At 44.0% G+C, this 22,623-nt stretch overlaps 1 protein-coding gene and 1 pseudogene across 6 annotated transcripts in view; one reads left to right on the top strand and one right to left on the bottom strand.

Moving 5' to 3' along the window:
- Positions 1 to 12,131: 12,131 nt before the first annotated feature.
- On the top strand, positions 12,132 to 12,653 carry LOC109275509 (40S ribosomal protein S12-like; annotated as a pseudogene).
- A 1,549-nt stretch (positions 12,654 to 14,202) lies between these two features.
- The window catches only part of HOPX (HOP homeobox), a 30,608-nt gene continuing 22,187 nt past the window's right edge, over positions 14,203 to 22,623 (bottom strand). For 3 of the 6 annotated variants that reach the window (XM_019469084.2, XM_019469083.2, XM_053901547.1), the window contains exons 2-3: positions 21,530 to 21,686; positions 14,203 to 14,996 (exon numbers count right to left, since the gene is read on the bottom strand). In XM_019469084.2, the coding sequence (XP_019324629.1) occupies positions 14,919 to 14,996; positions 21,530 to 21,673 (222 nt within the window). In that variant the 5' untranslated portion in view covers positions 21,674 to 21,686 and the 3' untranslated portion in view covers positions 14,203 to 14,918. Of the gene's footprint in view, positions 14,997 to 21,529; positions 21,687 to 21,780; positions 22,021 to 22,072; positions 22,194 to 22,286; positions 22,404 to 22,623 lie in introns of those variants that run through there. The other 3 variants (XM_019469107.2, XM_019469091.2, XM_019469096.2) reach the window with 3 other exon arrangements.

Raw genomic sequence — 22,623 nt, 5'->3', positions numbered from 1 at the left:
CCAAGAAAAATGAAGCTATACACTTGCAAAAATACTTGTATGTGAATGTCCATAGCCATATTATTCATAATAGCCAAAAAGTAGAAGTAATGCAACTGTCCCTCACCTGATGAATGCAAAAACAAAATGTATTTTACCCGTACAATGGAAAATTATTCAGCCATAAAAAGGAGGGAAGTCCCAGTATGTGCTACAACATGAACTTTGAAAACATTATGATGAGTGAAAAAAGTCTAACAAAAAAGCTACATATTATATGATTCCATTTAGATGAAACATCTAGTATAGGTAAATCCATAAAAACAGAAAATAGATTCATATTTTCCAGGAGAAACACTGAAGGAAGGGGGAATAGGCACTGAATAGATACTGAGGCTCTTTTTGAGGTGATGGGAATGTTCTGAAATTATATAGTGGTGCTGGTTGCTCAACTCTTTATATACGAAGATCCACTGAATTGTATGCCTTTAAGTGGTGAATTTTATAGGTAAATTATATCTCATTGGTTTGTATATGTCTATATATCATTGGTTTTCAACTTCAGCAGCATATTAAAGCCAGGTGGGAGATTTGAAACATCCAGATGTTCAGGTCACACCCCAGAATCTCTGGGGTAGGATCCAGGCCTCAGAGCTTTTCAAAAATCCACACATAATTCCAGTGTGCAGCCAGGGTGGAGAACCAGCAGCCTAGAGGATCATGACTCCTTAGCAAGTTGCCTTCACTCAAAAAGTGACCGTTTGCCCTCTCTATCTTCCTTCCAGTAACGGGAATCGGCAAAGAAAGCTGCCTGCCCTCAAGGACAGGTCTTCTTCCAAATCAAGATGGTTCTTTAATCTCTCCTCTAATTCACTGCTATTTTCCTTTCTGTGGGTGACTCGGAATGTTCAGTACTTTAAAGAGGGCATACTTTAGGCTTAACATATTTTTTTCTCTCTCTGGGTTAGGTTACTGTGATTCAACTGTGGGCAGAGAATCATTTTTCCACTTTGGAACAAAAGTTGGATTCTGTCCAAATGGGTTGGCACTTTTGCCCTGAAAAACCTGGATTTTATAGTTTGTGAAGTTCTGAGCAAAAAATTCGGGTGTAAGGAGCTAGAAATGTGAGGCCTTTTACACTGGGCCTATGCTCTATTTTTTGTGTTTATTCTCTGACTGTAACACTCAGGTTTATTTAACCGGCTTTAATCTTGGCCTTCCGGAGTCCCAGCCTTTGGTATTATAAATCCTCCACTGCTAGTGGATCACCAAGTTCCTCTGGCACCACAATCACTCTGTTTGGCAAACCTATCTGGGCTTGTGTCCCAAATCACAGTGGTCCTGATTAAATTCACCAACCAAAGCATTAGTATTTTTTTTTCATTCACCCCCAAAAGCTATAGGCAATTTGTGAAAAAGATACAAATTGCTGAAGAAATAAAAATTAGAAGATTTAAAAGAACTATTGAAAAAAAAAGATCAGCAACAGCTACTTTAGGCTATAAAGGCCAAGTCTGTGCTGTTCTAGCTGGTAACCTACTCTTGGTGGGGGGGGGGGGGGGGGCGGGTGATGCCAGTAAACACACAGGACCATCAGCCTTGGCACCATTCATGACAATAGCAATGACAGGCAACTCTAGAAAGGAGACTAAGCAGGGACTGACTACTTCAGGAAGCTTCCAGTAAGTAAGAACACAAAAAATTGCAGAGGCTTGTGGAGTGCAGGAAGGGTAGACAAGAATGGGTAGGGAAGTGGAAAGTGCAGATGTGTGGATCTGCTCCTTGAGAGCCATGGAAACCATCTATCTTTCTGGAATTAAATAAAGTAGAATGCACAAATCTTAAAAAAAATAGCTGAGTGATTTACATATATAAAAATCTATGAAACCACGGGCAAAATCAATATTTAGAATGTTTCCCTCTTCTCAGAGAAATTCTCTCATAACCCTTCCAGTCAATAGCCCTCTCCCCTCACTCAGAAGTAGCCCTGTTCTTATTTATATTACTGTAGATTAGTTTTGTCTGTTCTTGAACTTTATACAAAAGGGATTATACAGCATTTATTGGTTTGTGTATGGCTTCTTTTGCATAGTGTAATGTTTTGGGGAGCTATGTGTATTGTTATATGTATCTGTAGTTTGTTCTTATGATATTGCTGTGTAGCAGTTCATCATACAAATATGCCATAATGTTTATCCATTGTCCTGTTAATGGACATTTGAGTTGTTTTAGTTTGGGGGCTATTATATATAAAGCTGCTACGAACATTGGTATACATGCCTTTTTGTGGACAAAACATTCCCTTTTCTTGGGATGTGTCTAGGAGTAGAATTGCTGGGAGATAGGTCACTTATATGTTTAACTTTAGCAGACACTGCCAGATGGTTTTTCTGAAGTGGTTGTATCATTTTTCACTCTTACCAACAGTGAGAATTCCAGTGGTCATTTTTGAGATGAAAAAGCAGTCAGCAACTACCTAACCTGAGCCAAACTCTTTGCGGCATGAAATTTGTGAAGATCTGTAAGATAGGGGACCAGCAATGCTTTGCAGCTGAGGGATGAAAGAAAACGAATAAAAACAGAGGCCAGAGAGGGTGCCTGTAACTGTCCCACCCCAACCACTGCCAGTAGGAAGGAAATCCAGTAGCTGGTTTTGGGTCTTTTCCTAGCATGGACATTAGCTAGTTAAAGGGATTTGATGGAATGGGAGATGCTAAATTTTTTTTTCCAATTAACATAGTGAAAAACAATAATATAAGAAAGAAAAAGCAGGTTAGGTAGCAATGTTTCTCCTGCTTCTCTGAGCAGGAGAGCTGGTTTAAAAATACAGAATTTACACTTTTATTTTTTATTTATTTATTTATTTTCAGAATTTACACTTTTAAAGAGATACTCTAGTTGATATCATTGGTATTTCAAAAGCCACTAAGAAATACTGTTTAGAGGTTCAGCAATGCCAGCACATATGTGTGCCTGGAATAACAGCAGGAATATTCCCTTCTCACTTGACTTTACATTAGGGCACCTTGTCGACACTGTCCATTTGATCTTTAAATGTTTTGAGTGTCCTTTTCAACACATAAGGGGCACCTGGGTAGCTCAGTCAGTTAAGGTTATGCATCTGACTCTTCATTTCTGCTCAGGTCATGATCCCGGAGTCATGGGATGGAGCCCAAGTTGGGCTCTATGCTGAGCATGGAGCCTGCTTAAGAGTGTCACTCTTTTCCTCTGCCTCTCCCCTGCTCACACTCTTTAAATAAATAAATACATACATACATACATACATAAATTTTTTAAAAATTGAGGAAAAGCTTCCACCATTCACTTTATCCCAGGGTCGGGATAGGGGGTGTCTTCTTCCCAGTAATGCAGTTTCAAAAGTTGACAGGCAGCTTTTTCTCTCCCTCTGTTGCTGCCAAGGAGGACGATCACCTCAGGTAACTCCATCCCCTTTTAAAGAGATTTACCATTAAATTTCAATGTTGAGCTAGGAGGAGATACAAAAAATTACCAAGATAACATTACAAAGTTAAAGCAATTTTGGCACATAGTGGCCCCTTGATAACAAGTCAAAAGAATTATATTAATTTCATTTAAAAATGTACTAAGTGCCAATTACATGACAGACGCTATTCTAGGCCAAGGAATACCCATATAAAATGCATACAAAGTCCATACAAAAAGTAGGAGACAAACACCCCTCTACTCCAGCTAGCTGAAACCTGCACAAAGCTATCTTCCTCTTCCCACCTCACGTTGACCTTCTGCCCCCAAGGCCCCTGGAGGCCCTTCTCCAGCCCTCTTCAGCCGCCTGACTTGCTGCCACTAACTCCTCCCTGTGGATCACAGCCCACTTCATCCCACCTCTTTCCCCTCATCTCTCCCCATCCCCCTCCACTTCATCCCACCTCTTGAGCCAAACAAAAAAATCAAGATGGCAAAGGCTTCTATTTTCAAGAAGCTTTCATTCTAATGAGGAATTGTATTAGTCGGGGGTGGGGGGTAAGTGCTGTAACAAAAGCACACACACACTCATGAGCACCTAATTCTTAGTGGCTTTAGCACAGTAATAAACCATACTCTTCAGCATTTCATCTCAGTCTGATTCAGGTTGGAAAGAGGACAGGTATTCCACTCCAGGCAGCTTTTCCTTGTCCCACATTCCTCTGTGCCCACAGAGCCCTCTCCCTTCGGCCAGCAGGTGGGAAGGAAAGAACTAGGAGATCAGATGGCTAATTTTTATGGCCAAGCCTGCAAGTGGCTCACACCACATTACGCACATTGCCTGCACCAGACTGAGTCAGGGACCACACCCAACTGCAAAGGAGGTTGGGAAATGTAGCTGGGTGCAAAAGAAAGGAAACAGAGTTTGGTGTACCCATCATAGCTGCTACTGCAGGGGTGAAAAATAAACAGGAAGTATAATCGGTGTGGTAAGTGCTGTACTATGAGGAGGTAAGCAGTACTTGCTAATACACAGGAAGTACACCTAACCTAGCCTGGGTTTGGGTGGGCCAAGAGAGAATATGCTGAAGGAATTGAGGCCTAAGGTGGGGCAAAAAATAGAAAATCAATTTCCCTTTAGAATATGGTAACTTTTCTGCTAATGAGGTACCTCCTTGCATGAATGATTTGTTTAAATCCAAAAACAGTTGTTTTAAAGTAAACCATTAGAAAATAATAAGCCCTTTCCTGGGTTGCTCTTATTCTCTGCTTTAAGAAGAAATGGCCCAATGTGGCATTCGCTATTGGCTTACTGCCCAAGAGTCATTCGTTCCCTCTTCTTGATAAGAAAATGACATCTTTTCTTGAGCCATCAAGTGACAATGTATGCTGCAAAAAATGGATTCCAGGAGATGGACTGTAATTAGTCCTAAGGCAACCATGGTAATCCAGTTCACCTTTCATTCATTCAACAAATATTTAATAAGCTCCTGCTATGTGTCATTCTGTTCTAAGTGCTGTTTTCACCAATTATAGGCATGGGGTTCATGGAGCATGTGGCCCAATTCTAGATAATGAGGGGAAAGGGGCTTCTGGGAAAAGGCTTTCCTCTCTGATAAAGTAAAATGAGAGTTGTCTAAGGAGAAAACCAGGGCCTTTTCCTTCTTGCGTTTGGATGATATTATGTGGGGACGTGATGCCTGGAACTAGATCAGTGTCTTGGGACCATGAGGTGATGGAGGAAAAGATCCAAGAGAGGATAACCTAGAGCTCTAGCCTACTTCAGCTATTGAATTAAGCAAACTGGAATCACCTGCCTTTTTAATACGAGACAATAGAAAGCCTATTTCTATTAATTATTATTTGCTATTAATAATTCTAATTAATAAACCACTTTCAACTGGATATTCAGTCACCTATAGCCAGAAGCATTTAAACAAATACACATGATTTTGTTGGCATTGTTTGGATTAGAATAGGAAAATGTTTTTTTAAGTTTATTTATTTATTTTTAGAGAGAGAGAGAACATGTGCACATGCAAATGGGGGAGGGGCAGAGAGAGAGAGGGAAAGAGAATCCCAAGTAGGCTCCTTGCTGTCAGCACAGAGCCCAACATGGGGCTCCATCCCATGAACTGTGAGATCATGACTTGAGCTGAAATCAAGAAGAGTTGGTCGCTTAACCGACCGAGCCACCCAGGCGCCCCGGAAAATATTTAATGAATGGATGAAGAATCTGATATTTTTCATTTTCTTCTCAACTGTGTTGTTCAATCATAGAGGAGTTTCTATCCCAGATCTCTTTCTGAATAAAAACCATCTTCCATAATCTTATTGGCTCCTCCTTTGGCACTGCAGATGCCCCATTGGAAGTAGATGTGTTTGAAAGCAAAGCCACTTTTTCTTCTAGGTCCCTACCTTTGTGTCCTTGAGATGGGGCACATGAGAGGATTTTTTTTGGGGGGAGGGGTTGGTTTTTTAATTTGGAAGAGGAAGCTCCTTATTTGCTGATGATGAAATTGATAGGCAGATTTCTTCCTTCCTTCTTCTCTTCCTCTTTGTGCCTTTCCTTTCTCTCTCTCTCCCCCTTCCTTCCTTCCTTCCTTTCCTTCCTTCCTTCCTTCCTTTCCTTCCTTCCTTCCTTCCCTTCCTTTCTTCCTTTTCTTCCTTCCTTCCTTTTTCCCCCTCCCTCTTTCTCTTCCTCTCTCCCTCCCTCCCTCCCTCCCTCCCTCCCTCCCTTTCTCTCTCTCTCTCTCTCTCTCTCTCTCTCTGTCTTTATTTTCTTCTCTCACCATGGAATAAGTTGGGCTGCAAGCAGTGTTCTTTGTGGCCTGTGGGATTTTGGAGGCTCCCTGGATCTTGTTGAAACAGAAACCTGGCAAATTCCATGTTCTAATTCAGAGCTTCCTGGCTGAACTCAATGGAACTCCAGCTAAGGAATTAAGTTGGTAAGTCAGTGATATTTGAAATGAATAATGGAGATATTTGGGGATAAGCTTTAATTTTAGAATAAGTTATGTCACATAGCTATTTTGCTAGAATGATTTGGGATAGTCACAAATATTTAAGATGCCACTTGGCTTTCACTATGTTGATGATGTCAATAAAGGGGCTATCTTTCCCATGCACTGTAAGATTTGGGTGCTAATGCCTGTTTTGCTTTGACTATTATGTTGTTGATCCAAAAGATAATCATCCTTTTGAGACTTTCATGTCTGTCCATTTTCTTCTGTCATTGGCTGTTTTGACTAATAGCTATAATTTGAGGGAAAAGTGTATTGTATTGGTTGGGGGTACTGGCAGGAAAAAGATGGCAGAAGTTATTGCAGATGATTAATGAAAGGGTTCTACAAAGATGTGAGAGTATCAAGAGAAACCAACAAGGGGCAGTGAAACATTAAGGCTAATAACACTATTTCTAGGCTGAGAATGGGTCAAAGGGAGAGAGACATTATTGGAAACTGGAGAGATTGATAGCTTTGAAGAGAGCCTCCTGCCAGCAGCTGTGGCCTTTGCTAGAAGAACATAGTCACTGTCAAACTGTGACTCTGGATATATAGGGAAAAAATACCCTGACATTACTCTACTCTTATACTCTGATCTTCCTACTAGTGACTATCATTGACTAAACTCAACCAATAGTCAGAGGGAAAGGAGCTTGGCTGAGACAGTCGGTGAATGTCACCCTCCTTGGCCACAGAATAAGGTAGAAAAGGATGGACAGTAGATCTGGAAGAGCAAATAGGGCTACCCATTTGTGTGCCTTCATTTTCCTTGTCAATAACTTTAGAACCAGTTAATATGTAGGCAGGTCCTAGATCCATTCTTTAATAGCTATATGCTTTTATGTTTAGGATATTGCCTAGGCTCTGCAATAAGAGATCCCCAAACACTGCAACTTAACCAAACAAATGTTTATTTCTCTATTAGGCTCCTTCCTGGATAGGAGTCCAGGGCTGATGTGATTGATGGTGTTGAGGGCTTTGGTAGATATTAGTTCTGTTGAAAAAATATTCCCAGCCTCCTTTCTCTGGAAATAAGGGAGGATTGTACTTCTCTGCCCCCTTGGGGTTAGATGGTGTCATGCAACTTGCTTTGGTCAGTGAAATGTAAGTGTGGGATGTGCCAGAATCATTTACTTGCCCATGTTTTCCCTGTCACTGAAATTTGCATGGAAGCATTATTAATATGAAGGACAGCCATCCTGAAAAACTTCTCAGAGCTGTAGCATATTTGTGGGAGTGAGAAATAAAACACTGTTTTTAAGCCACTGAGATTGGAAGTTGGTTGTTAATGCAGCTGTACCAGGTATTTTTGAATAATATGGAGACTCAGGCTCCTTTTGTTTTGTTGCCTTCCAAACTCTAAGGTGCTGCTGCCACCTACACAATCTGAGACAGCTCATTACCATAGTGACATTCTAGTTCAGGGAAGTGGGAAGAGAACAAGAGGGCACACATATTATTTTTAGAGGCATTAACCAGAAATAGTACACATCACTTCCTTTGGCATACCTAGTGCTTTAGTTATCTGTTGCTGCAAAACCAATGATCCAAAATATTAGCATATTAGAACAACAAATAGTTTTCAGGGGCAGCTTAGCTGGGTGGTTATATTTTAAGGGCTGGTGTTATCTGAAGGCTCAAAAGGGGCTGGTGGATGCACTTCCAAGCTCACTCACATAGTTGTTGGCAGACCTCTGTCCTCACTTGCTGTTGTCAGGAGGCCTTAATTGCTTGCCATATGGGCCTCTCCACAGGGCTGCTCCACATGGCAGCTGGCTTCCCCCAGAGCAAATAATCCCAAAGACAGACAGAGACAGAGAGAAGCTGCAGTGTCTTTTAAACTAATCTCGGAAGTGACACATCATCACACAGACCAACACTGGTACAATGTGGGAAGGGACTATGCAAAGGAGTGAATACCAGGAGGCAGAAATTGTTAGAGGCATCTTGGAGGATGGCTAAAAAACCCTAACAGTAAGAGAGGTGAGAAAAGTTCATCTATAGCTGGGCGGCCATCTCCTCAGATGAAACTGGAAGGAGAGAAGGGCAAAGGGGACACACAGAATTCTCCACACTCTCTTCTAGCCACACAAGTATACATGTGCACTTGCCTTCTCATACATGAATATACAGTCTGTATCCTAAAAAAATTCTAGGCTTCTGGATTGTAGTTCCTATGCTCCAGAGGATTCTTATCCTTAGGGTCACTAGCCCCAGAAATTTGCCTTCTTCACTCCCAGACAAGGCCAAATTCCCATGTAAAAAGCTTTTTAAGAAACAAGTGGGGAGAGGGAGCTTCCATCTGGAAGAAAGAATAAGAAAGTCCTTCTGCATTGCTAATCTGGAACTCTAAGAATGAGTCATATGAACTATGAGTCATTTTGCCATTATATGTAAGTAGTTGGAGGAGTTACATAAATTGAGATTCAAATCTAATGTTTCTTATGTTTTTCCAAGTTTAGGTGGTAAACTCATAAAAAGACACAGTGAAATTTAAAAAAATTTTTTTAACATTTGTATATTGTTGAGAGACAGAGACAGAGAATGAGCAAGAGACGGGCAGAGAGTGAGGGAGACACAGAATCTGAAGCAGGCTGCTCCAGGCTCTGAGCTGTCACCACAGAGCCTGGCACGGGGCTCAAACCCATGAACTGCGAGATTATGACCTAAGCCCTGAGCCAAAGTCAGATGCTCAACCGACTGAGCCACCCAGGTACCCTGCTACACTGAAATCTTTTTAAAAAATTTTTTTAGTTTATTTATTTATTTTGAGAGAGAGTGGGGGACAGAGAGAGGGAGAGAGAGAGAGAATCCCATGCAGGCAGGCTCTGTGCTGTCAGCACAGAGCCCGACATGGGGCTTGAACCCACGAACTGTGAGACCATGACCTGAGCTGAAATCAAGAGTTGGATGCTTAACCAACTAAGCCACCCAGGTGCCCCCACACTGAAAATTATATTCATAGGAGCACATCCCCAGTGTGGCAGCACTTAAATATCTGTAAGCATACAAATGATGGTGAAGGAGAAGGGAGAAGGTCTCTAGAAACCAATACTTCTTCATGCCTATAATTGTTTATGAAGAGCACAACAACATAGCACCAGGCTTCATAAAACCCCAAATCTTATTCTGCTGCCTTGCCAACATAAGCAGTGGCTGATGTCCCAGATCCTTGCCTGACTTATGTCCACTTCACTACCTCTCAGTACTTCCATCATGGGAAAAGAATGTGAAGTTTCAAATTATTTTTCTTATTGCCATTGTTATGACTAGCTACTTTGGCATTGAATTTGGACAGGGACACATTTGGAACAGTTGGTATCAGGTTTTAAAATGACCGTTTAGTGGACAGTGGAATATGTGGAGCAAAATTTCTATGTGGAGATGGCAAGGGTTAAGAGAGAGTAGCAAATTGTCCCCACGAAGGTGACAAACTCCTATCTAATATACATTTGCACTTAGTTCAAAAAGGTATGTTCTGATGTCCATAAATTATCTGCTTGTCATCTTGTCCTTTAATGTGCAAAACTATTTTTTTTCTCAAGTCCCCATCAATTGAGAAGAATCTGGTACTCTGCCCAATTATTTTCAAGGTTTATTGGCCTATATATTCCTGGTTAGTTTTTTTACTTTGATTTCCTGTTTCTCCTGGACTCTTGATTATTCTAGTAGCTGATATTCCTTCTCCTATACACTCCTCTCTCCCTTTCTTCACTCTGGCATTAGTCAGGATTCTTTTTGCTGCAAATGACAGATATACTGCAAGAAGAGAATTTGTTAGTTCACAGAGCCAGGAAGGCTGGGTAGCCCAGGGGAAGAGTGGGAAACCAGGGCCTCAGGACCTGATCTCCCTCTTGCCTTCTCTTTGAAACTCCCATCTCTGCCTGGTTTCATTCTCTTCCACTACAGAGTGCCCTTCTCATATGGTTGGGTAGATGACTGCTTGCAACCCTAGGCCTCTATCCTCATAACTCTCCATGCAAGAGCATAATAGAGAACTACCCCTCCAGATCCAATTGGGAAAACTCTGGTGAAGGACTTTGGCCCTCATGAGGTCAAGAGCCCATACCTTGTTTGGGCCCCGGTGTGCACCGGGATATGGCATTGTGATTGGCCAACCTGGGTCACATGTCTGATTCTGAGTAGAGTGGGGATTCTGTGGTGCTGTGAGTAACTGGTCTACCAGGACCATATGAAGTAGGAGGAGTTCCCCAAATGTAAAGGGGTTCAAGAAGAAGAGAGCAGATAGAAGCAAATGTTTCTTCAGTCCACTATGTGCCAAAAACAGCTCAAGCAGCTCCTTCCTCATCCCCTAAAGGATCACCATTTCAAGGTCGTTTGTGTAATGGAGCTTTCTTGAAGGTTGATGATTTAATCAATCATGCCTACATAGTGAAGCCTCCATAAAATCCCAAAAGTACAGGATTCACAAAGCTTCAGGATTGGTGAGCACGTGGAGGTGCTGGGAAGTATAGTGTGCCCAGAATGGTCATGGAAGCTCAGCACCCCTACCTTCTATATCCTCCATATGGCTGTTCCTGAGATATATTCTTTACAACAGACTGGACATCTAGTGAGTAAACTGTTTTCCTGAGTTCTGTGGACTATTCTAGGAAATTAATCACATCCAAGGAGGTGACCCTGGGAACTTCTGATATAAAACATCAAAAACTTAGGGCGCTGAGGTGGCTCAGTCAGTTAACAGACAACTCTTGGTTTCGGCTCAGGTCATGATCTCATGGTTTGTGAGTCTGAACCCCATGTCAGGCTCTGTGCTGTGAATGAGGAGCCAGCTTGGGATTCTCTCCATCTCTGTCTGTCCGTCTGTCTGTCTCTCTGCCCCTCCCCTACTGGTGCTCTTTTTCTCTCTCTCTCTCTCTGTCTCAAAACAAACAAACAATTTTTAAAAAACCACGTTAAAAACATGTCTCCCCTCAATATACCATAATATTGAAGTTAATAAGAGGTTACCTCTGGGTAGAGAAATCATGGGTAAATTTTATGGATTTTGTTGGTTTTATTATATGTTTCTGTTTTTTACTTATCTCTACTTCCACAATTAACAAATAAAATTGGTTCAAGGCAAACAAGGAAAAACAGAGCCTGCTGCCCCTGTGCTCTTTACCAAGAAATGCAAAACTCTTCCCACAAGCTTCCCACCTTCCCAACCCCACCCAAATCTTCATCCTAAGCCTCACTGGCCAGAGGGTATCACATGACCACCACAGCTCCAAGTGAGGTTAGAAAAATGAGTATTTCAATTTTCCAGCCTCTACAGCCTTGCCAGAGAAAGGTGGCAAAAGAGAAAGGTGTTTGGAGTATTACTGGTCTAAGCAGCCAACACTATATGCAATAGCAGAACTGGGACACCAGGTGAAGAAAGAGGGGTTGTGCAGTTTTTCTCAGTCTGGGATGGGTGTTATCACTTTGGTGTGTGGCCCTGGGTGTCCCCATACAGGGGACACATACAGGTCTGGGTTCTCATACAGGTCTGGGTTCTCATTAAGACTTCTCTCAGGCATCAAAATGATCCTTGCCCCATTCTTGTTAGCACTTTATAGCAATAGTAATTATTATTACTATTTACAAAATGCTTTTTTTGAAGCAGAGTATTTCCATCCTTGTATTACAGTTGAAAGAGTAAACTCAGGAAGGTTAGTATTATTAACAAATCTGTATTTAAAAGGGCACTGACTTTCCCTGTCACTGCTGAGCCTCCAAAGCAGAGGCTCTAGTACATTCAAGATTCACCTCTACCTCTTCCCCACCACCAGGGGCAAGGAAGGCATTGCAGCTGGTGGTATAATAGAGGTTGATACTGCTTTACCAGAAATGCTGAAGACTGGCCTCATCTATGATGGCCTAGCACAGGGAATTCCCAAGCTGCCGAAGCCTTAGACAAGCACCAAGCCCATCTTGTGTGCTTGCATCCGACTGATGAGCCAATGTATGTCAAGTTGGTGGAGGCCCTTTGTGCTGAACACCAAATCCACCTAATTAAGGTTGATGACAACACAAAACTAAGGGAATGGGTAGGCCTCTGTAAAACTGTTGGAGAGGGAAAACCAGAAAACGGTTGGTTGCAGTTGTGTGGTAGCTCAGGACTACGGCAAAGACTTTCAAGCCAAGGATACCATTAAAGAGTACTTCAAATGCAAGAAATGAGTAAATAAAAAACTTGGCACTTGTTTAAACAAACTAGTTAATTAGTTAAAAGGACATAGAATTTCATTTTATCCCAGCATGTGCCATTCAAGGACTCTTGACTCTTGGGCCTGGTGAACACAGGAAGTGATCCTTCTGTCACAAATGGTGCTTCTTGGTGCCAAGGTATACTCTCTGCCCAACTGGTTAACACCTCTTGTCTTGGGTGCATTGTTCTTGAATCATGTCTCTGGTGTGCTAGAAAGACTTCTGACGTGGGTCTTAGACATGGTTTAGTGTCTCTTTCAGGACCTGACATGGGTAAATCACTATGCTCTGCATCTGCTTTGCCCAGAGTCATTTTTTTTCTCTCTGTTAGCCACTGTCTGTGAAAGTAAAGAAAGTTCTCTCTATGCAGGTATTTATTATGTGCACACATTCTTGCCTCATCTCCACCTTCTCCTTTTATTCTTTCCAGAAAGTGATGTCAGCATCCAGCCCTGGTGCTGAGAGATGCTGAGGGCACCACTAATTAGGTTGCAGGGGAGCATGCCAGATGAGGCTATTCTTTCAGACCCTGGGTTGCTGTGTGTTGTTTACAGAAGAAATGTCTTAAGGTAAAGGGAGAGGAAGCTTGCCAAGGACGTTTAATGGGATCTTGTAAACACTTGTATATTGAATGACTGTTAGTGTTTCTTATTCTGGGCTCTTTATTTTAAAGATCGAAAAAAATTGTGCCTGCATTGTGGGTAAGAGTTCAGAAGTATAGACTACTGTCACTCCAGGTTGGGTTGGCCGACGCTGCTAGTGGTCTTTCCAATATCTACCCTCTCCTTCTTTCTAACCAACAGAACCCTGTTTTGTTCAAGGCAGCAATATGCCCAGTTAAAAATGTTCACTTTCCTAGCCTCCCTTGCAGTTAGGCATGGCCATGTGACTCAATTCTGGCCAATGAGATGTAGGTGAAAGTTGCTAAGTGGGGGCCTCCAAGAAACCTTTTGTAAAGGGCAGAGACTTAGCTGGCATTTGCCCCTCCCCCTCTTTTTTTTGTTTGAAATGCAGACTCAATGGCCAACCATCCACCTGGTATCCATGAACACAAAAGCTACATGTTAAAGATGACAAAGTAGGAAGAAAGAATGACCATAGGTCCTTGACAACATCAGGGAGTCACTTACCTGCTGCTGTCCCATATAAAAACAATCATGTAATCAATTAAATAAAAAAGCCTATTTGGTTAATACATCGTAATTGAGTTACTGGTCCATGTAATCAAATACACTCTTAACTGATAGACTATTTAGGTATTTAATGTGCTGTAATAGAAAATGGACACAAATTGCCTGTAGAGTCTGTGAGAGAATGTGCTGCTCACCCTCACGTGTGCATATACACCACTTGGGGGACCTTGTTAAAAATGCGGGTCCAAATTCAGTAGGTCTGGATTGAAGTCTGAGATTCTGCATTTCTCAGAAGCTTGCAGCTAATGCTGATGATGCCAGGCCTGGACCACACTTTGAGTAGCAAGGACTTAGAAAATGACAGCTCTTTTGTCAGTCTGCTCCTGTGTTGGAGCTATTCTGTTTCTCTTTGATATGCTTATTTGGTTAAAAATCTGGAGAGGACTCAATGCATTTTCAACAAAAAGGCTTTTATTTAGAATATCATTTCAGAGACAAAAAGCAGTTCATTTTGTTTCGTAAAATACATTTAACAAATGCATTTAAATAAGGTAAATTCAAGACTTTTGTGGATTTTTTTCTTACTTGATCTTCTGCCAGGTGGAGTTTCTGTCTTCCAGCCTAACTGGGTTCTTTCCAAGTTAATGCAGCTATAATCCAAGGAAGTGCTTTATGAAATCCAAATGACTCAAATCTCCCTCTGTATTCTCACTTAATTTCAATGTATTAAATGCAACATAAGGAAAACCACTTAGGAAAGTAGAATTGGAAGGAAATGCTCCCCCTCCTTGGTCATGTTATCTTTTCAACAGAGGCCTTGCCTACTCTGAAATGGATGGCAAAAATAAATTGGTACTGGGAGGTGATGGTCGGAAGCAAACCAGATGATTTTCACACCATCCATCATCAACACCCAAAGGGAAATGCAAGCCCCACCACTTTCCAGCCAAGACACTTCTTTACACAGAAGCTACATATAGCTTCCTATTGTTATTTTCTTTTCTAGTTATGTACATTTAAAAAATACAACATTGTGTTAAATAGCAGGACAGCTAACAATGGAACACACAGCACTACACTGAAAAACCAAAAAAGCTTGGTTAAGCTGAGGAGAGAAACAGCGGATGGTCTTCATGGAGGGAAGCTGCTGGTGCCCACCATCTCCTTAGTCTGTCACGGATCTGCACTCTGAGGGTAGGCCTTCCGACCGCCGCCACTGAGCCAGGCGCTGCTTAAACCATTTCTGGAGGAGGGAAATGTATAAAATTACTTGTCACTTACTAAACAAGTGAAACATCCCTTCCCTTTCTACAAGGTAGCCTCTGTGGTCTAGCTGGAAAGGAGGAGCAAGGAATGTGTCCATGGGAATGGTTTTTCTCATTGTGACACTTGTCTTCCCTGCTTTGGGACCTTTGCACATGCTATTTCCTATGCTTAGCATGTTCTATCTTCATGCTTTACCTGATGATCTCCCTCTCATCCTCAGGTCTCTATTTAAATAGAACCTGCTCGACAAAGGCTTCCCTAACCACCTGATCTAAAATGGGTTCTCCACTCATCTCCTTATTCTCTATTTTAATACTTTGTTACCTTCACAGAATTTTTAATATCTGGAATTACTATGTTTATTCACTTGTTTGCAGTCTACATTTCCTTCTAGAAGATCCATGAAAGCAGAGACTGTATTCATCTTATCATCATTGATTGCATACTTAGGCCCTTAGCACAAGGGCTTAACAGAGATTAATTAGTGTTTCTTGAATGAAAGAAAGAAATTGAAGCATCTCCTTGATGCCCCAGATAAATCTCTATAGCCACTATATCTCAGCCATTTGTGGTGATCTCATCAAGGACCCTGGTCATTAGAGGTGCTTAGTAAGTACTTGTTAAATAAAATGAATGGAAAGCAGAGTACTAGGCAACCTCAGGGCACTCCTTGGGGATCCATGGAATAGATTAGCCCAAACTTTCCTGCTGCAGGGCTGCTGAGCAGTGAGAGTAGAGTGGGCCCTCCCAGCTTACTCAGAATCTTCTAGCTCTGTGTGACCCAGATATTCTCATCTCACACAAGAGACCATGGATTTAGGGAAGGCCCCAGATGGGATGCTTCTAGACATGATGCCCTGTGAGGGCTAAAACACTTAAATAAGTTTTTTTAATGTTTATTTTTTGAGAGACAGAGACAGAGTGTGAGTAGGGGAGAGACAGACAGAGAGGGAGACACAGAATCTGAAGCAAGCTCCAGGCTCTGAGCTATCAGCACAGAGCCCGATGCAGGGCTCAAACTCACAAACCGTGAGATCATGACCTAAGGCAAAGTGGGACGTTTAACCGACTGAACCACCCAGGTGCCCCTAAAACACTTTTTTATGTTGGGGGGCTGCCTTTTATTATGCTACTGAGGGGTGGAAGGTTCTGCAAAGAGAAGAAAAGGAGATAAGAGGAGATAAGGGTTGGGAATAGGCTAGGGTATGGATCAGGTTGTCCAGGATGAAACTGGGATTTCTGAAAAAACAATGTTGAAGAGGAACTAGCGAGGAAACAAGCAGCATGTACTGATCCTCATGGGAGAGGATGAGTCAGAGGGCCCTGTGGGAAGTCAGACCACCAGGCTTTGTTCTTCTGTTTCCCAGCCTTTCACACATCATGGCATACATTGAGAATGATGATATTTTCATGTCACGCTGGTATAAACAGGCAAGTTGCTTGGGTAGGTGACCACTGAGGGCTCTGTAGTCCCGAGTCCTACCAATAGGAAGCTCTATAGTGATCAACTGGCTATGAGAACTTGAGGAAGCTCCTTAAAAACAGTGCCAGTCAGTTCAACTCGAGAGGTAAGCTTAGAGGGTCTTTACTGTCCCTTCTGGGGTTTTTTAAATTCACCTATTCTAGAGGTAAGCACATGAAGGCACAGAAAAGAAGCAGAAAGAACACAGCTATAGGATGGACACCAGACCTGTGATGTGCTGATGGAGATGGTATGGTAAGAAATATCCAGAGGGCTCAGACTTAGTATGCCCAGATGCAGATTCAACCTCAGGACAAATAGGGTGGGCTCTAGGGTCATGCTGGGGAAGGTCTCATCCCCGCAGAGATCTAGGGAACTGAAAGGCAGTTCAGCATAAGCCCAAGATCAGAAGAAAGGGTGAGAACCACTGGGGAAGGAGTGCTTCTAGGTGTCAAGGCCTGTAGAGCTAGAGGGAGTGGGGCCACAGAACCATTTGGGGCTCTGCACTAAAGCTAAGCTGGCTGAAGAGCATGGGACCATACTTATAACTTGCCCTAACTGTACAACAGAGTTTACACACTAAAATGCCTTGCAAGGCTGTCAAGACCAGTTGTCTTATACTTTGTACTGTGGGGTGGCAGCAGGGAAAAGTAATCTAAAACCAGGGGCAGCAGACTACCTCTAGGGGAGACTTCTCTTTGAAGGTTGCTCTCCAGGTGCCATTTTCTGTTCCTGGAGATCACTAACCTTAGGGAGAAGAGAACTCATGTAACTTTGGTGGCTTTAACCAAAGTTCTATTGCTAATGGTAGGTGCATTTTCTTCTGTAATCTGCATGTGTTTAGTTAACTCTGGAATCTGATGTGGGAGCAGCATGGCTCTAGTTTCACTAATGAGGTAGCTCTGTGGGGGTTTGGAGGCTACAAGGTCTGATTCAATAGGATTTCCAGTTACTAGGGCTGAATAAATGGCCACGTTTTCAAGACTGACTAATTAAAACTTGGAGGAGGAAAGTTTCATTTTCTATCAGGATTCATTTAAGACAAAATGATTGAGCTGGCCTTATTCAGAAGAGCCACCCATACCTTTCTACTAGTAATGAATATTAATGTACAGTTACCAAAAATAACTTCAGCAAGGACCACATTCGTCAATTGTAGAGTTGGCATCCAAATGCCTAACAAAGTGAACCCTAGTGTTGGGGGATGGGACGAGGTTCAAGAAAAGCTCAACGCTTTTCTAAAGATTTTATATTTTAAATCAAGTATGTTTATTATAATTTAGCAAGCCAGCTGCTCTCCAACAAAAACCACTAAACACCTTGCTTGCTTCTTTTCCCCTTAAGAGCTGAACCTTATCACATCTCACTCGCATCAATACTAATTTTCCACCTGGCTTTATCCTTCTCTTCCTTGTTTCAGTCATCCCCTGGGAAAGACATTCATCCCTCACTGGCTTATAAATGAATGCCCTCATTACCTCACCCCATTGATGGAGATTTATTTACTCTGAGTGAAGAGATGATAATTAGACACTGTGATTGGGAGGGGTTGAGGCAAAATAATATTGTTCCTGTCCTTTTCTCTAGTAACTAACATTTTCTTCATTTCACGGGGAGACCTCTAGAGGTTTTTATTCCACTGATAAAATGGCCAACAACTAAAACCACTGAGTTCTGGGAATAGTCCCAGGGTATTAAGAGGAGATAAAAAATACTGGAAACCTCTCTAAGAACCAACGCCAACTACACTAGCTTGAATCAGTGATAATAGAAAATGGCAGATCTTCCCGACCTCCCACGGGACTGATAGAAGAGCTTTCCCAGCCCCTTCTCACACTGACTTAAAAAAAATAGAGGCACAGGGGTTGGGATTCTGTAAGGTTTATCTAATTTAAATGTAGGAGATATCTTTTTACTGTCATGAGAAAAACCGATCCTAGGATCCCAGCAAATGCAACTTAAAAAGTTAAACATCAGAGCACCCTTCACCTCACTCCCCATTCCTACAGGTATCTCCCCATAGCAGAGAACATTGTTCTAGGATGGGACAGTTATACAGAAGTCATCAGAGCCCCCAGAGAATGGTTCAAACTTCTAGTCCCTCTTGCCCCTGCCAAAGTATTAGCAATGTGAATCAGCTTTAGTTAACTATCTCACAGAAGCATCTCATGCTTCTTTGTCTTCTACTAAAGTAGTACTTGTTCTATGAAATTGAAGAATATGATTCCAATTCTGGAGGTGGGTGGTGTTAGGGGTGAGGGATCAGGCATGAGAAATAAATATTATTTTGGCTTTGGTGATCTTTCCCTGTGGAAAGGGGCAATACAGATAAAGAATAGAAATAGGGGATGTGCTGATACCAGACACAGCTTATATGTAAGCCCAGTAGACCCTGGCCTTCATGGAGTTATTTAAAGAGTCCCTGCAAAACCTTCCAGAAATAAAAATAATTTTACATGCACCTGGAAGTTCACCATTCGGCATTATATCTCCAGAAGACACTTTTCAAAATATAAGTGTTGTTTGAGAAGATTAAAGAAGAAACCATTCTTACCAACCAGTGCACATGGGGGTGGGGTGAGCTGGAAAAGAGTTTGGGTGGAAAGGATGGGAAGTTGGAAAATGAGACCCAACCAAGGAAGGAGTGACAGAGGGCAGACACCCCGAGGAAGACTCTTCCCCTGAACCTGCTAAATTTTATCTCCCTCTGAGCTCTGGGGTCTCAGATGCTTTGTGCATCTACACAGGAAGGCTGTGGGGGGGTGGGGGGGTGGGGCAAGCAGAGCTGTGGCAGCCTCAGGGAGGAAGAAGGTGGTGGCCCCATGGCAGGAAAAGGAAGCCAGAGGCCCTGCTCTGAGGTGACTCACCTCACACCCATTCATTTCAGGGTTGCATCTACCATTTGCTCATCTGAGGAGGGCAGAAGAGAGGCAATGGAGAAAAGCTGCCCAAGGGGGCAGGTGAACCTTCCATCACAAGTCTGAATTGACCTCAGTCACAGAAAGAATCAGGTGCCCTTTCTTTCTTCTTGCCCCTCACCTGATTTCATTTCAGTTCTTTCATATAAGGTGACTCTCAAGAAAAGATTGAACATAGCCAGGATGACTGTGGTGTAATGTATGGTTTCCCACACCCCACCCCACCCCCTGGCAAGAAATACAATGTAAATTGAATTTTCAGTCCTCCCCTCCCTCTCCAAGTTGGTTCCTCTCTCTCTCTCTCTGTCAAGACAACAAGGTAGTCAGGAGTCTGGATTGTGACTCAGACTGCCACGGTTCAAATTCTAGCTCTGTTACTTCCTAGTTGTGGCCTTGGGCCAGTTTCTTAACCTTTCTGTGCCTTGGTTCTCTTATCTGTCCAACTGAGCTAATACTACCTACCGTATAGCACTGTTGTGACAAGTGATTTAATACTTGGAGGGTGACTGGAACAATACCTGGCAAGTATCAGTCATCACAAAGGGCAACATAATTATTCTGCCTTACAGGTAAGGGTGATCTGTGGTGGAATCAGAGGCTGAGAAGAGCTCAGACCCCTAGTTGGTACAGTGCCCACAATAAATCCACAGCCTTCTTTTTAATAGATGAGTTCTTATCTCTGTGATCACTCTTCTTTTCTACATATAGTGTGGGATTTTAAATGATAAAGCTTCAGCAGGCTGCCTCCTCAGGGGGTTCCAAGAAACATGAACTGTTAGACTTGGGTTACAGTAAGTCACCTTCCATTAAGTTCTGGTTAGTCAGACAGCTATTCCCTTTGCTAAAAACAGATACACTTGACTTTCTATCTGACCTAGGAACGGCAGGATTTTCTATGGGCAATTTCTCCAAAGTGCATCTGGCTTAATTAGTAAAAGTCATTTTAGACTTGGGGTCCAGGGTCTTGGTTTGACGATACACTGAAGCACCCTTTACAAGCTTTAAAGCCTCACCTAAGTATGGTTCAAGATGAGGAGAGGTCAAAGTGCTTGATGCTCTAATCTATAAAATGGGAAGAATGAGAATGTCTCTAGAGTTGAGACTAGGAGTGTGGAAGTGCTTTGGGCTCCCGTGGGAGAGATGCTAGAGTGGTTCCAAGTAGTAGTATCTTCATGCATAACTAATTGTCTTTCCACGACCAAAGGGAAAATAGAAGTCAGATAAACTCTGGACAGGGTTTTAAAAAACAGGCAGCTGAAGGGGTCAACATTGCACCTGAAGGTTAATAATCATGGGCATTGTTGCATTCACCATCTACCCTAAACAAATTTCCCAATAACACAGGTGCTTTTAAAAATAGATACATCAATCTAATGCACTTAAGGGGACATCTGCTTCCACTCCCTTCAGTCGTGATGTCAGATGCTTACCTTCTTGGAAAACTCCAGAAAAAAGACTGGAATTTTTTAAAATGTGAAATCTCCCTCAATATATGCAATGTTAGCTCTGCAGCTAAGGAGAAGCTGCAATGTGACCGGGTAGAAAGAGCAAGCTTAAAGACCCTTGCCATCCTGGCGGTTCTCTCCCTCTTGGCCTTAGTTTCCTGGGTTGCCAAAGCCAGGACTGAGTTTACAGCTGATCGTTTAAGGTCCCTTCCAGCTTTGAGACTCTGGCCGAGAATACTTTTGAGGGCGCTGGGCTCAGAGAGCGCAAGCAGGCACCTCTTCCGAAAGTTGCGCCCACAGCCCAGGGGAGAAGTTGAGTGGCGGTGCCGGGGGGGGGGGGGGGGGACGGTGAGAGTGGACCAGGGACGCAGCTCCTAACCTGGAGAGAGAAGAGCGCGTTTCTCCCGGGCTGTGGGGAGAGTGGAAACGCACGGAGAAGGAAGGGTGATCGTGAGGTTTCTGAATGGTGCCTGGGGGAGCTGGGACTGGGGGCAGACGGGGCGCCCCCGGAGCCGGGAAGCTGGGATGCGGCGGTGGAGCGCAGCGGCGTTTGAACTCCCGGGGTGCCGGCAGAAGCAACGGAAGATAGGGGGAGGGCGGCGAGGTGGGAGTCGAGCGCGAGGGGGACCCCGCATTCGCGAGACGGCCGCGGCGGGCAAGGGGTCGGGGCGCGTGCGGGGCTCACCTGGGTCTCCTCCTCGGAAAGGCCGGCCTCGGCCGCGATGAGGCACAGCGTGGTTGGGTCCGGGTGCTTGTTGACCTTGTTGAAGTTGTATTCCAGGATCTCCACCTGGTCCTCGGTGGGGCCGCTCGCGGTCTCCGCCGACATGGTCTCGGCGCGCCTGCGGGGAGGGAAGGAGCGGCGGCGGTGAGCGAGGCCGCGGGCGGACGGGTCGTGCGGAGGGACGGAGATCCCGGGCGCGGCCGGCCCGGCACCTCTGCGCGCGGGGCTGTCCCCTCCCGCGGGCGCACGGTCGCGCGGGTCCCCGGGCTCCTGGCCGGGCGCGCCGAAGGGTCCCACCGCAGAGCCGCGCGTCCTCCGGCCTCCGGGCCTGCCCGGCGGTTCTCACGGCAACTTTCCGCGGGGCCCGGGGCCGGGGCGGCGGAGGACGATGACGCGCCCTCCTGGCCCGGAGGCTCCCAGGAACGAGCGGAGGAGGCTCGGCGGCGGTTTTGAAAATCGCCTTCAAAGGGACAGCCCTGACAGATCGCGGGGGTGGGGACACACCTCACCGGAACGCGTCGTTCTGTCTCTAACGTGGTTTAGCCTAGGAGGGCTGTACACCCCACCCCTACTACAAAGAAATGACCCGGACAGCAGTTACTTCTTGAAGGGGGGGGGGGGGCGCGCCGGGAGCAGCACTTTTCATCTCCCCCTTTCACGTCGTTCCCTCCTGGAGTTCTCAAGGCCGGTAGCTGAGAGCATCAGGAGAGATGCTCACCTGAGGGCTTGTGTGAGTCACTCTGCAGTCTGCAGCCTGCTTCGCCATCCCTCCCACCCCTCCACCCCCGTTTTTCTAACTAAAGCCGAGAATCCACAGCCTCCCCTCAACGCGCGGTTCACTGCCTAGCGCTGTCTGGACATTGTAGCAGGGCGTACGTGGTCGAGAGCCCGCTTCATTACCAACTTCAAAGTCTCTCGTATTTTCCTTACTTCAGAGCCAAACATTGCTTTAGCAAATTCTGGGTACCACGACTTCCTGCTGCACCCTTTCCATACTTAAATAGCCTCTGAGCTGGGGCAAAACGAAACCAAACCAAACAAACAAACAAGGCAGA

The sequence above is a fragment of the Panthera pardus genome, unplaced genomic scaffold (genome assembly GCF_024362965.1).
Source record: "Panthera pardus isolate Hobbes unplaced genomic scaffold, ASM2436296v1 HiC_scaffold_13, whole genome shotgun sequence".
In the NCBI taxonomy this organism is placed as follows: Eukaryota; Metazoa; Chordata; class Mammalia; order Carnivora; family Felidae; genus Panthera; species Panthera pardus.
This window is presented reverse-complemented; position numbering and strand designations above follow the sequence as displayed.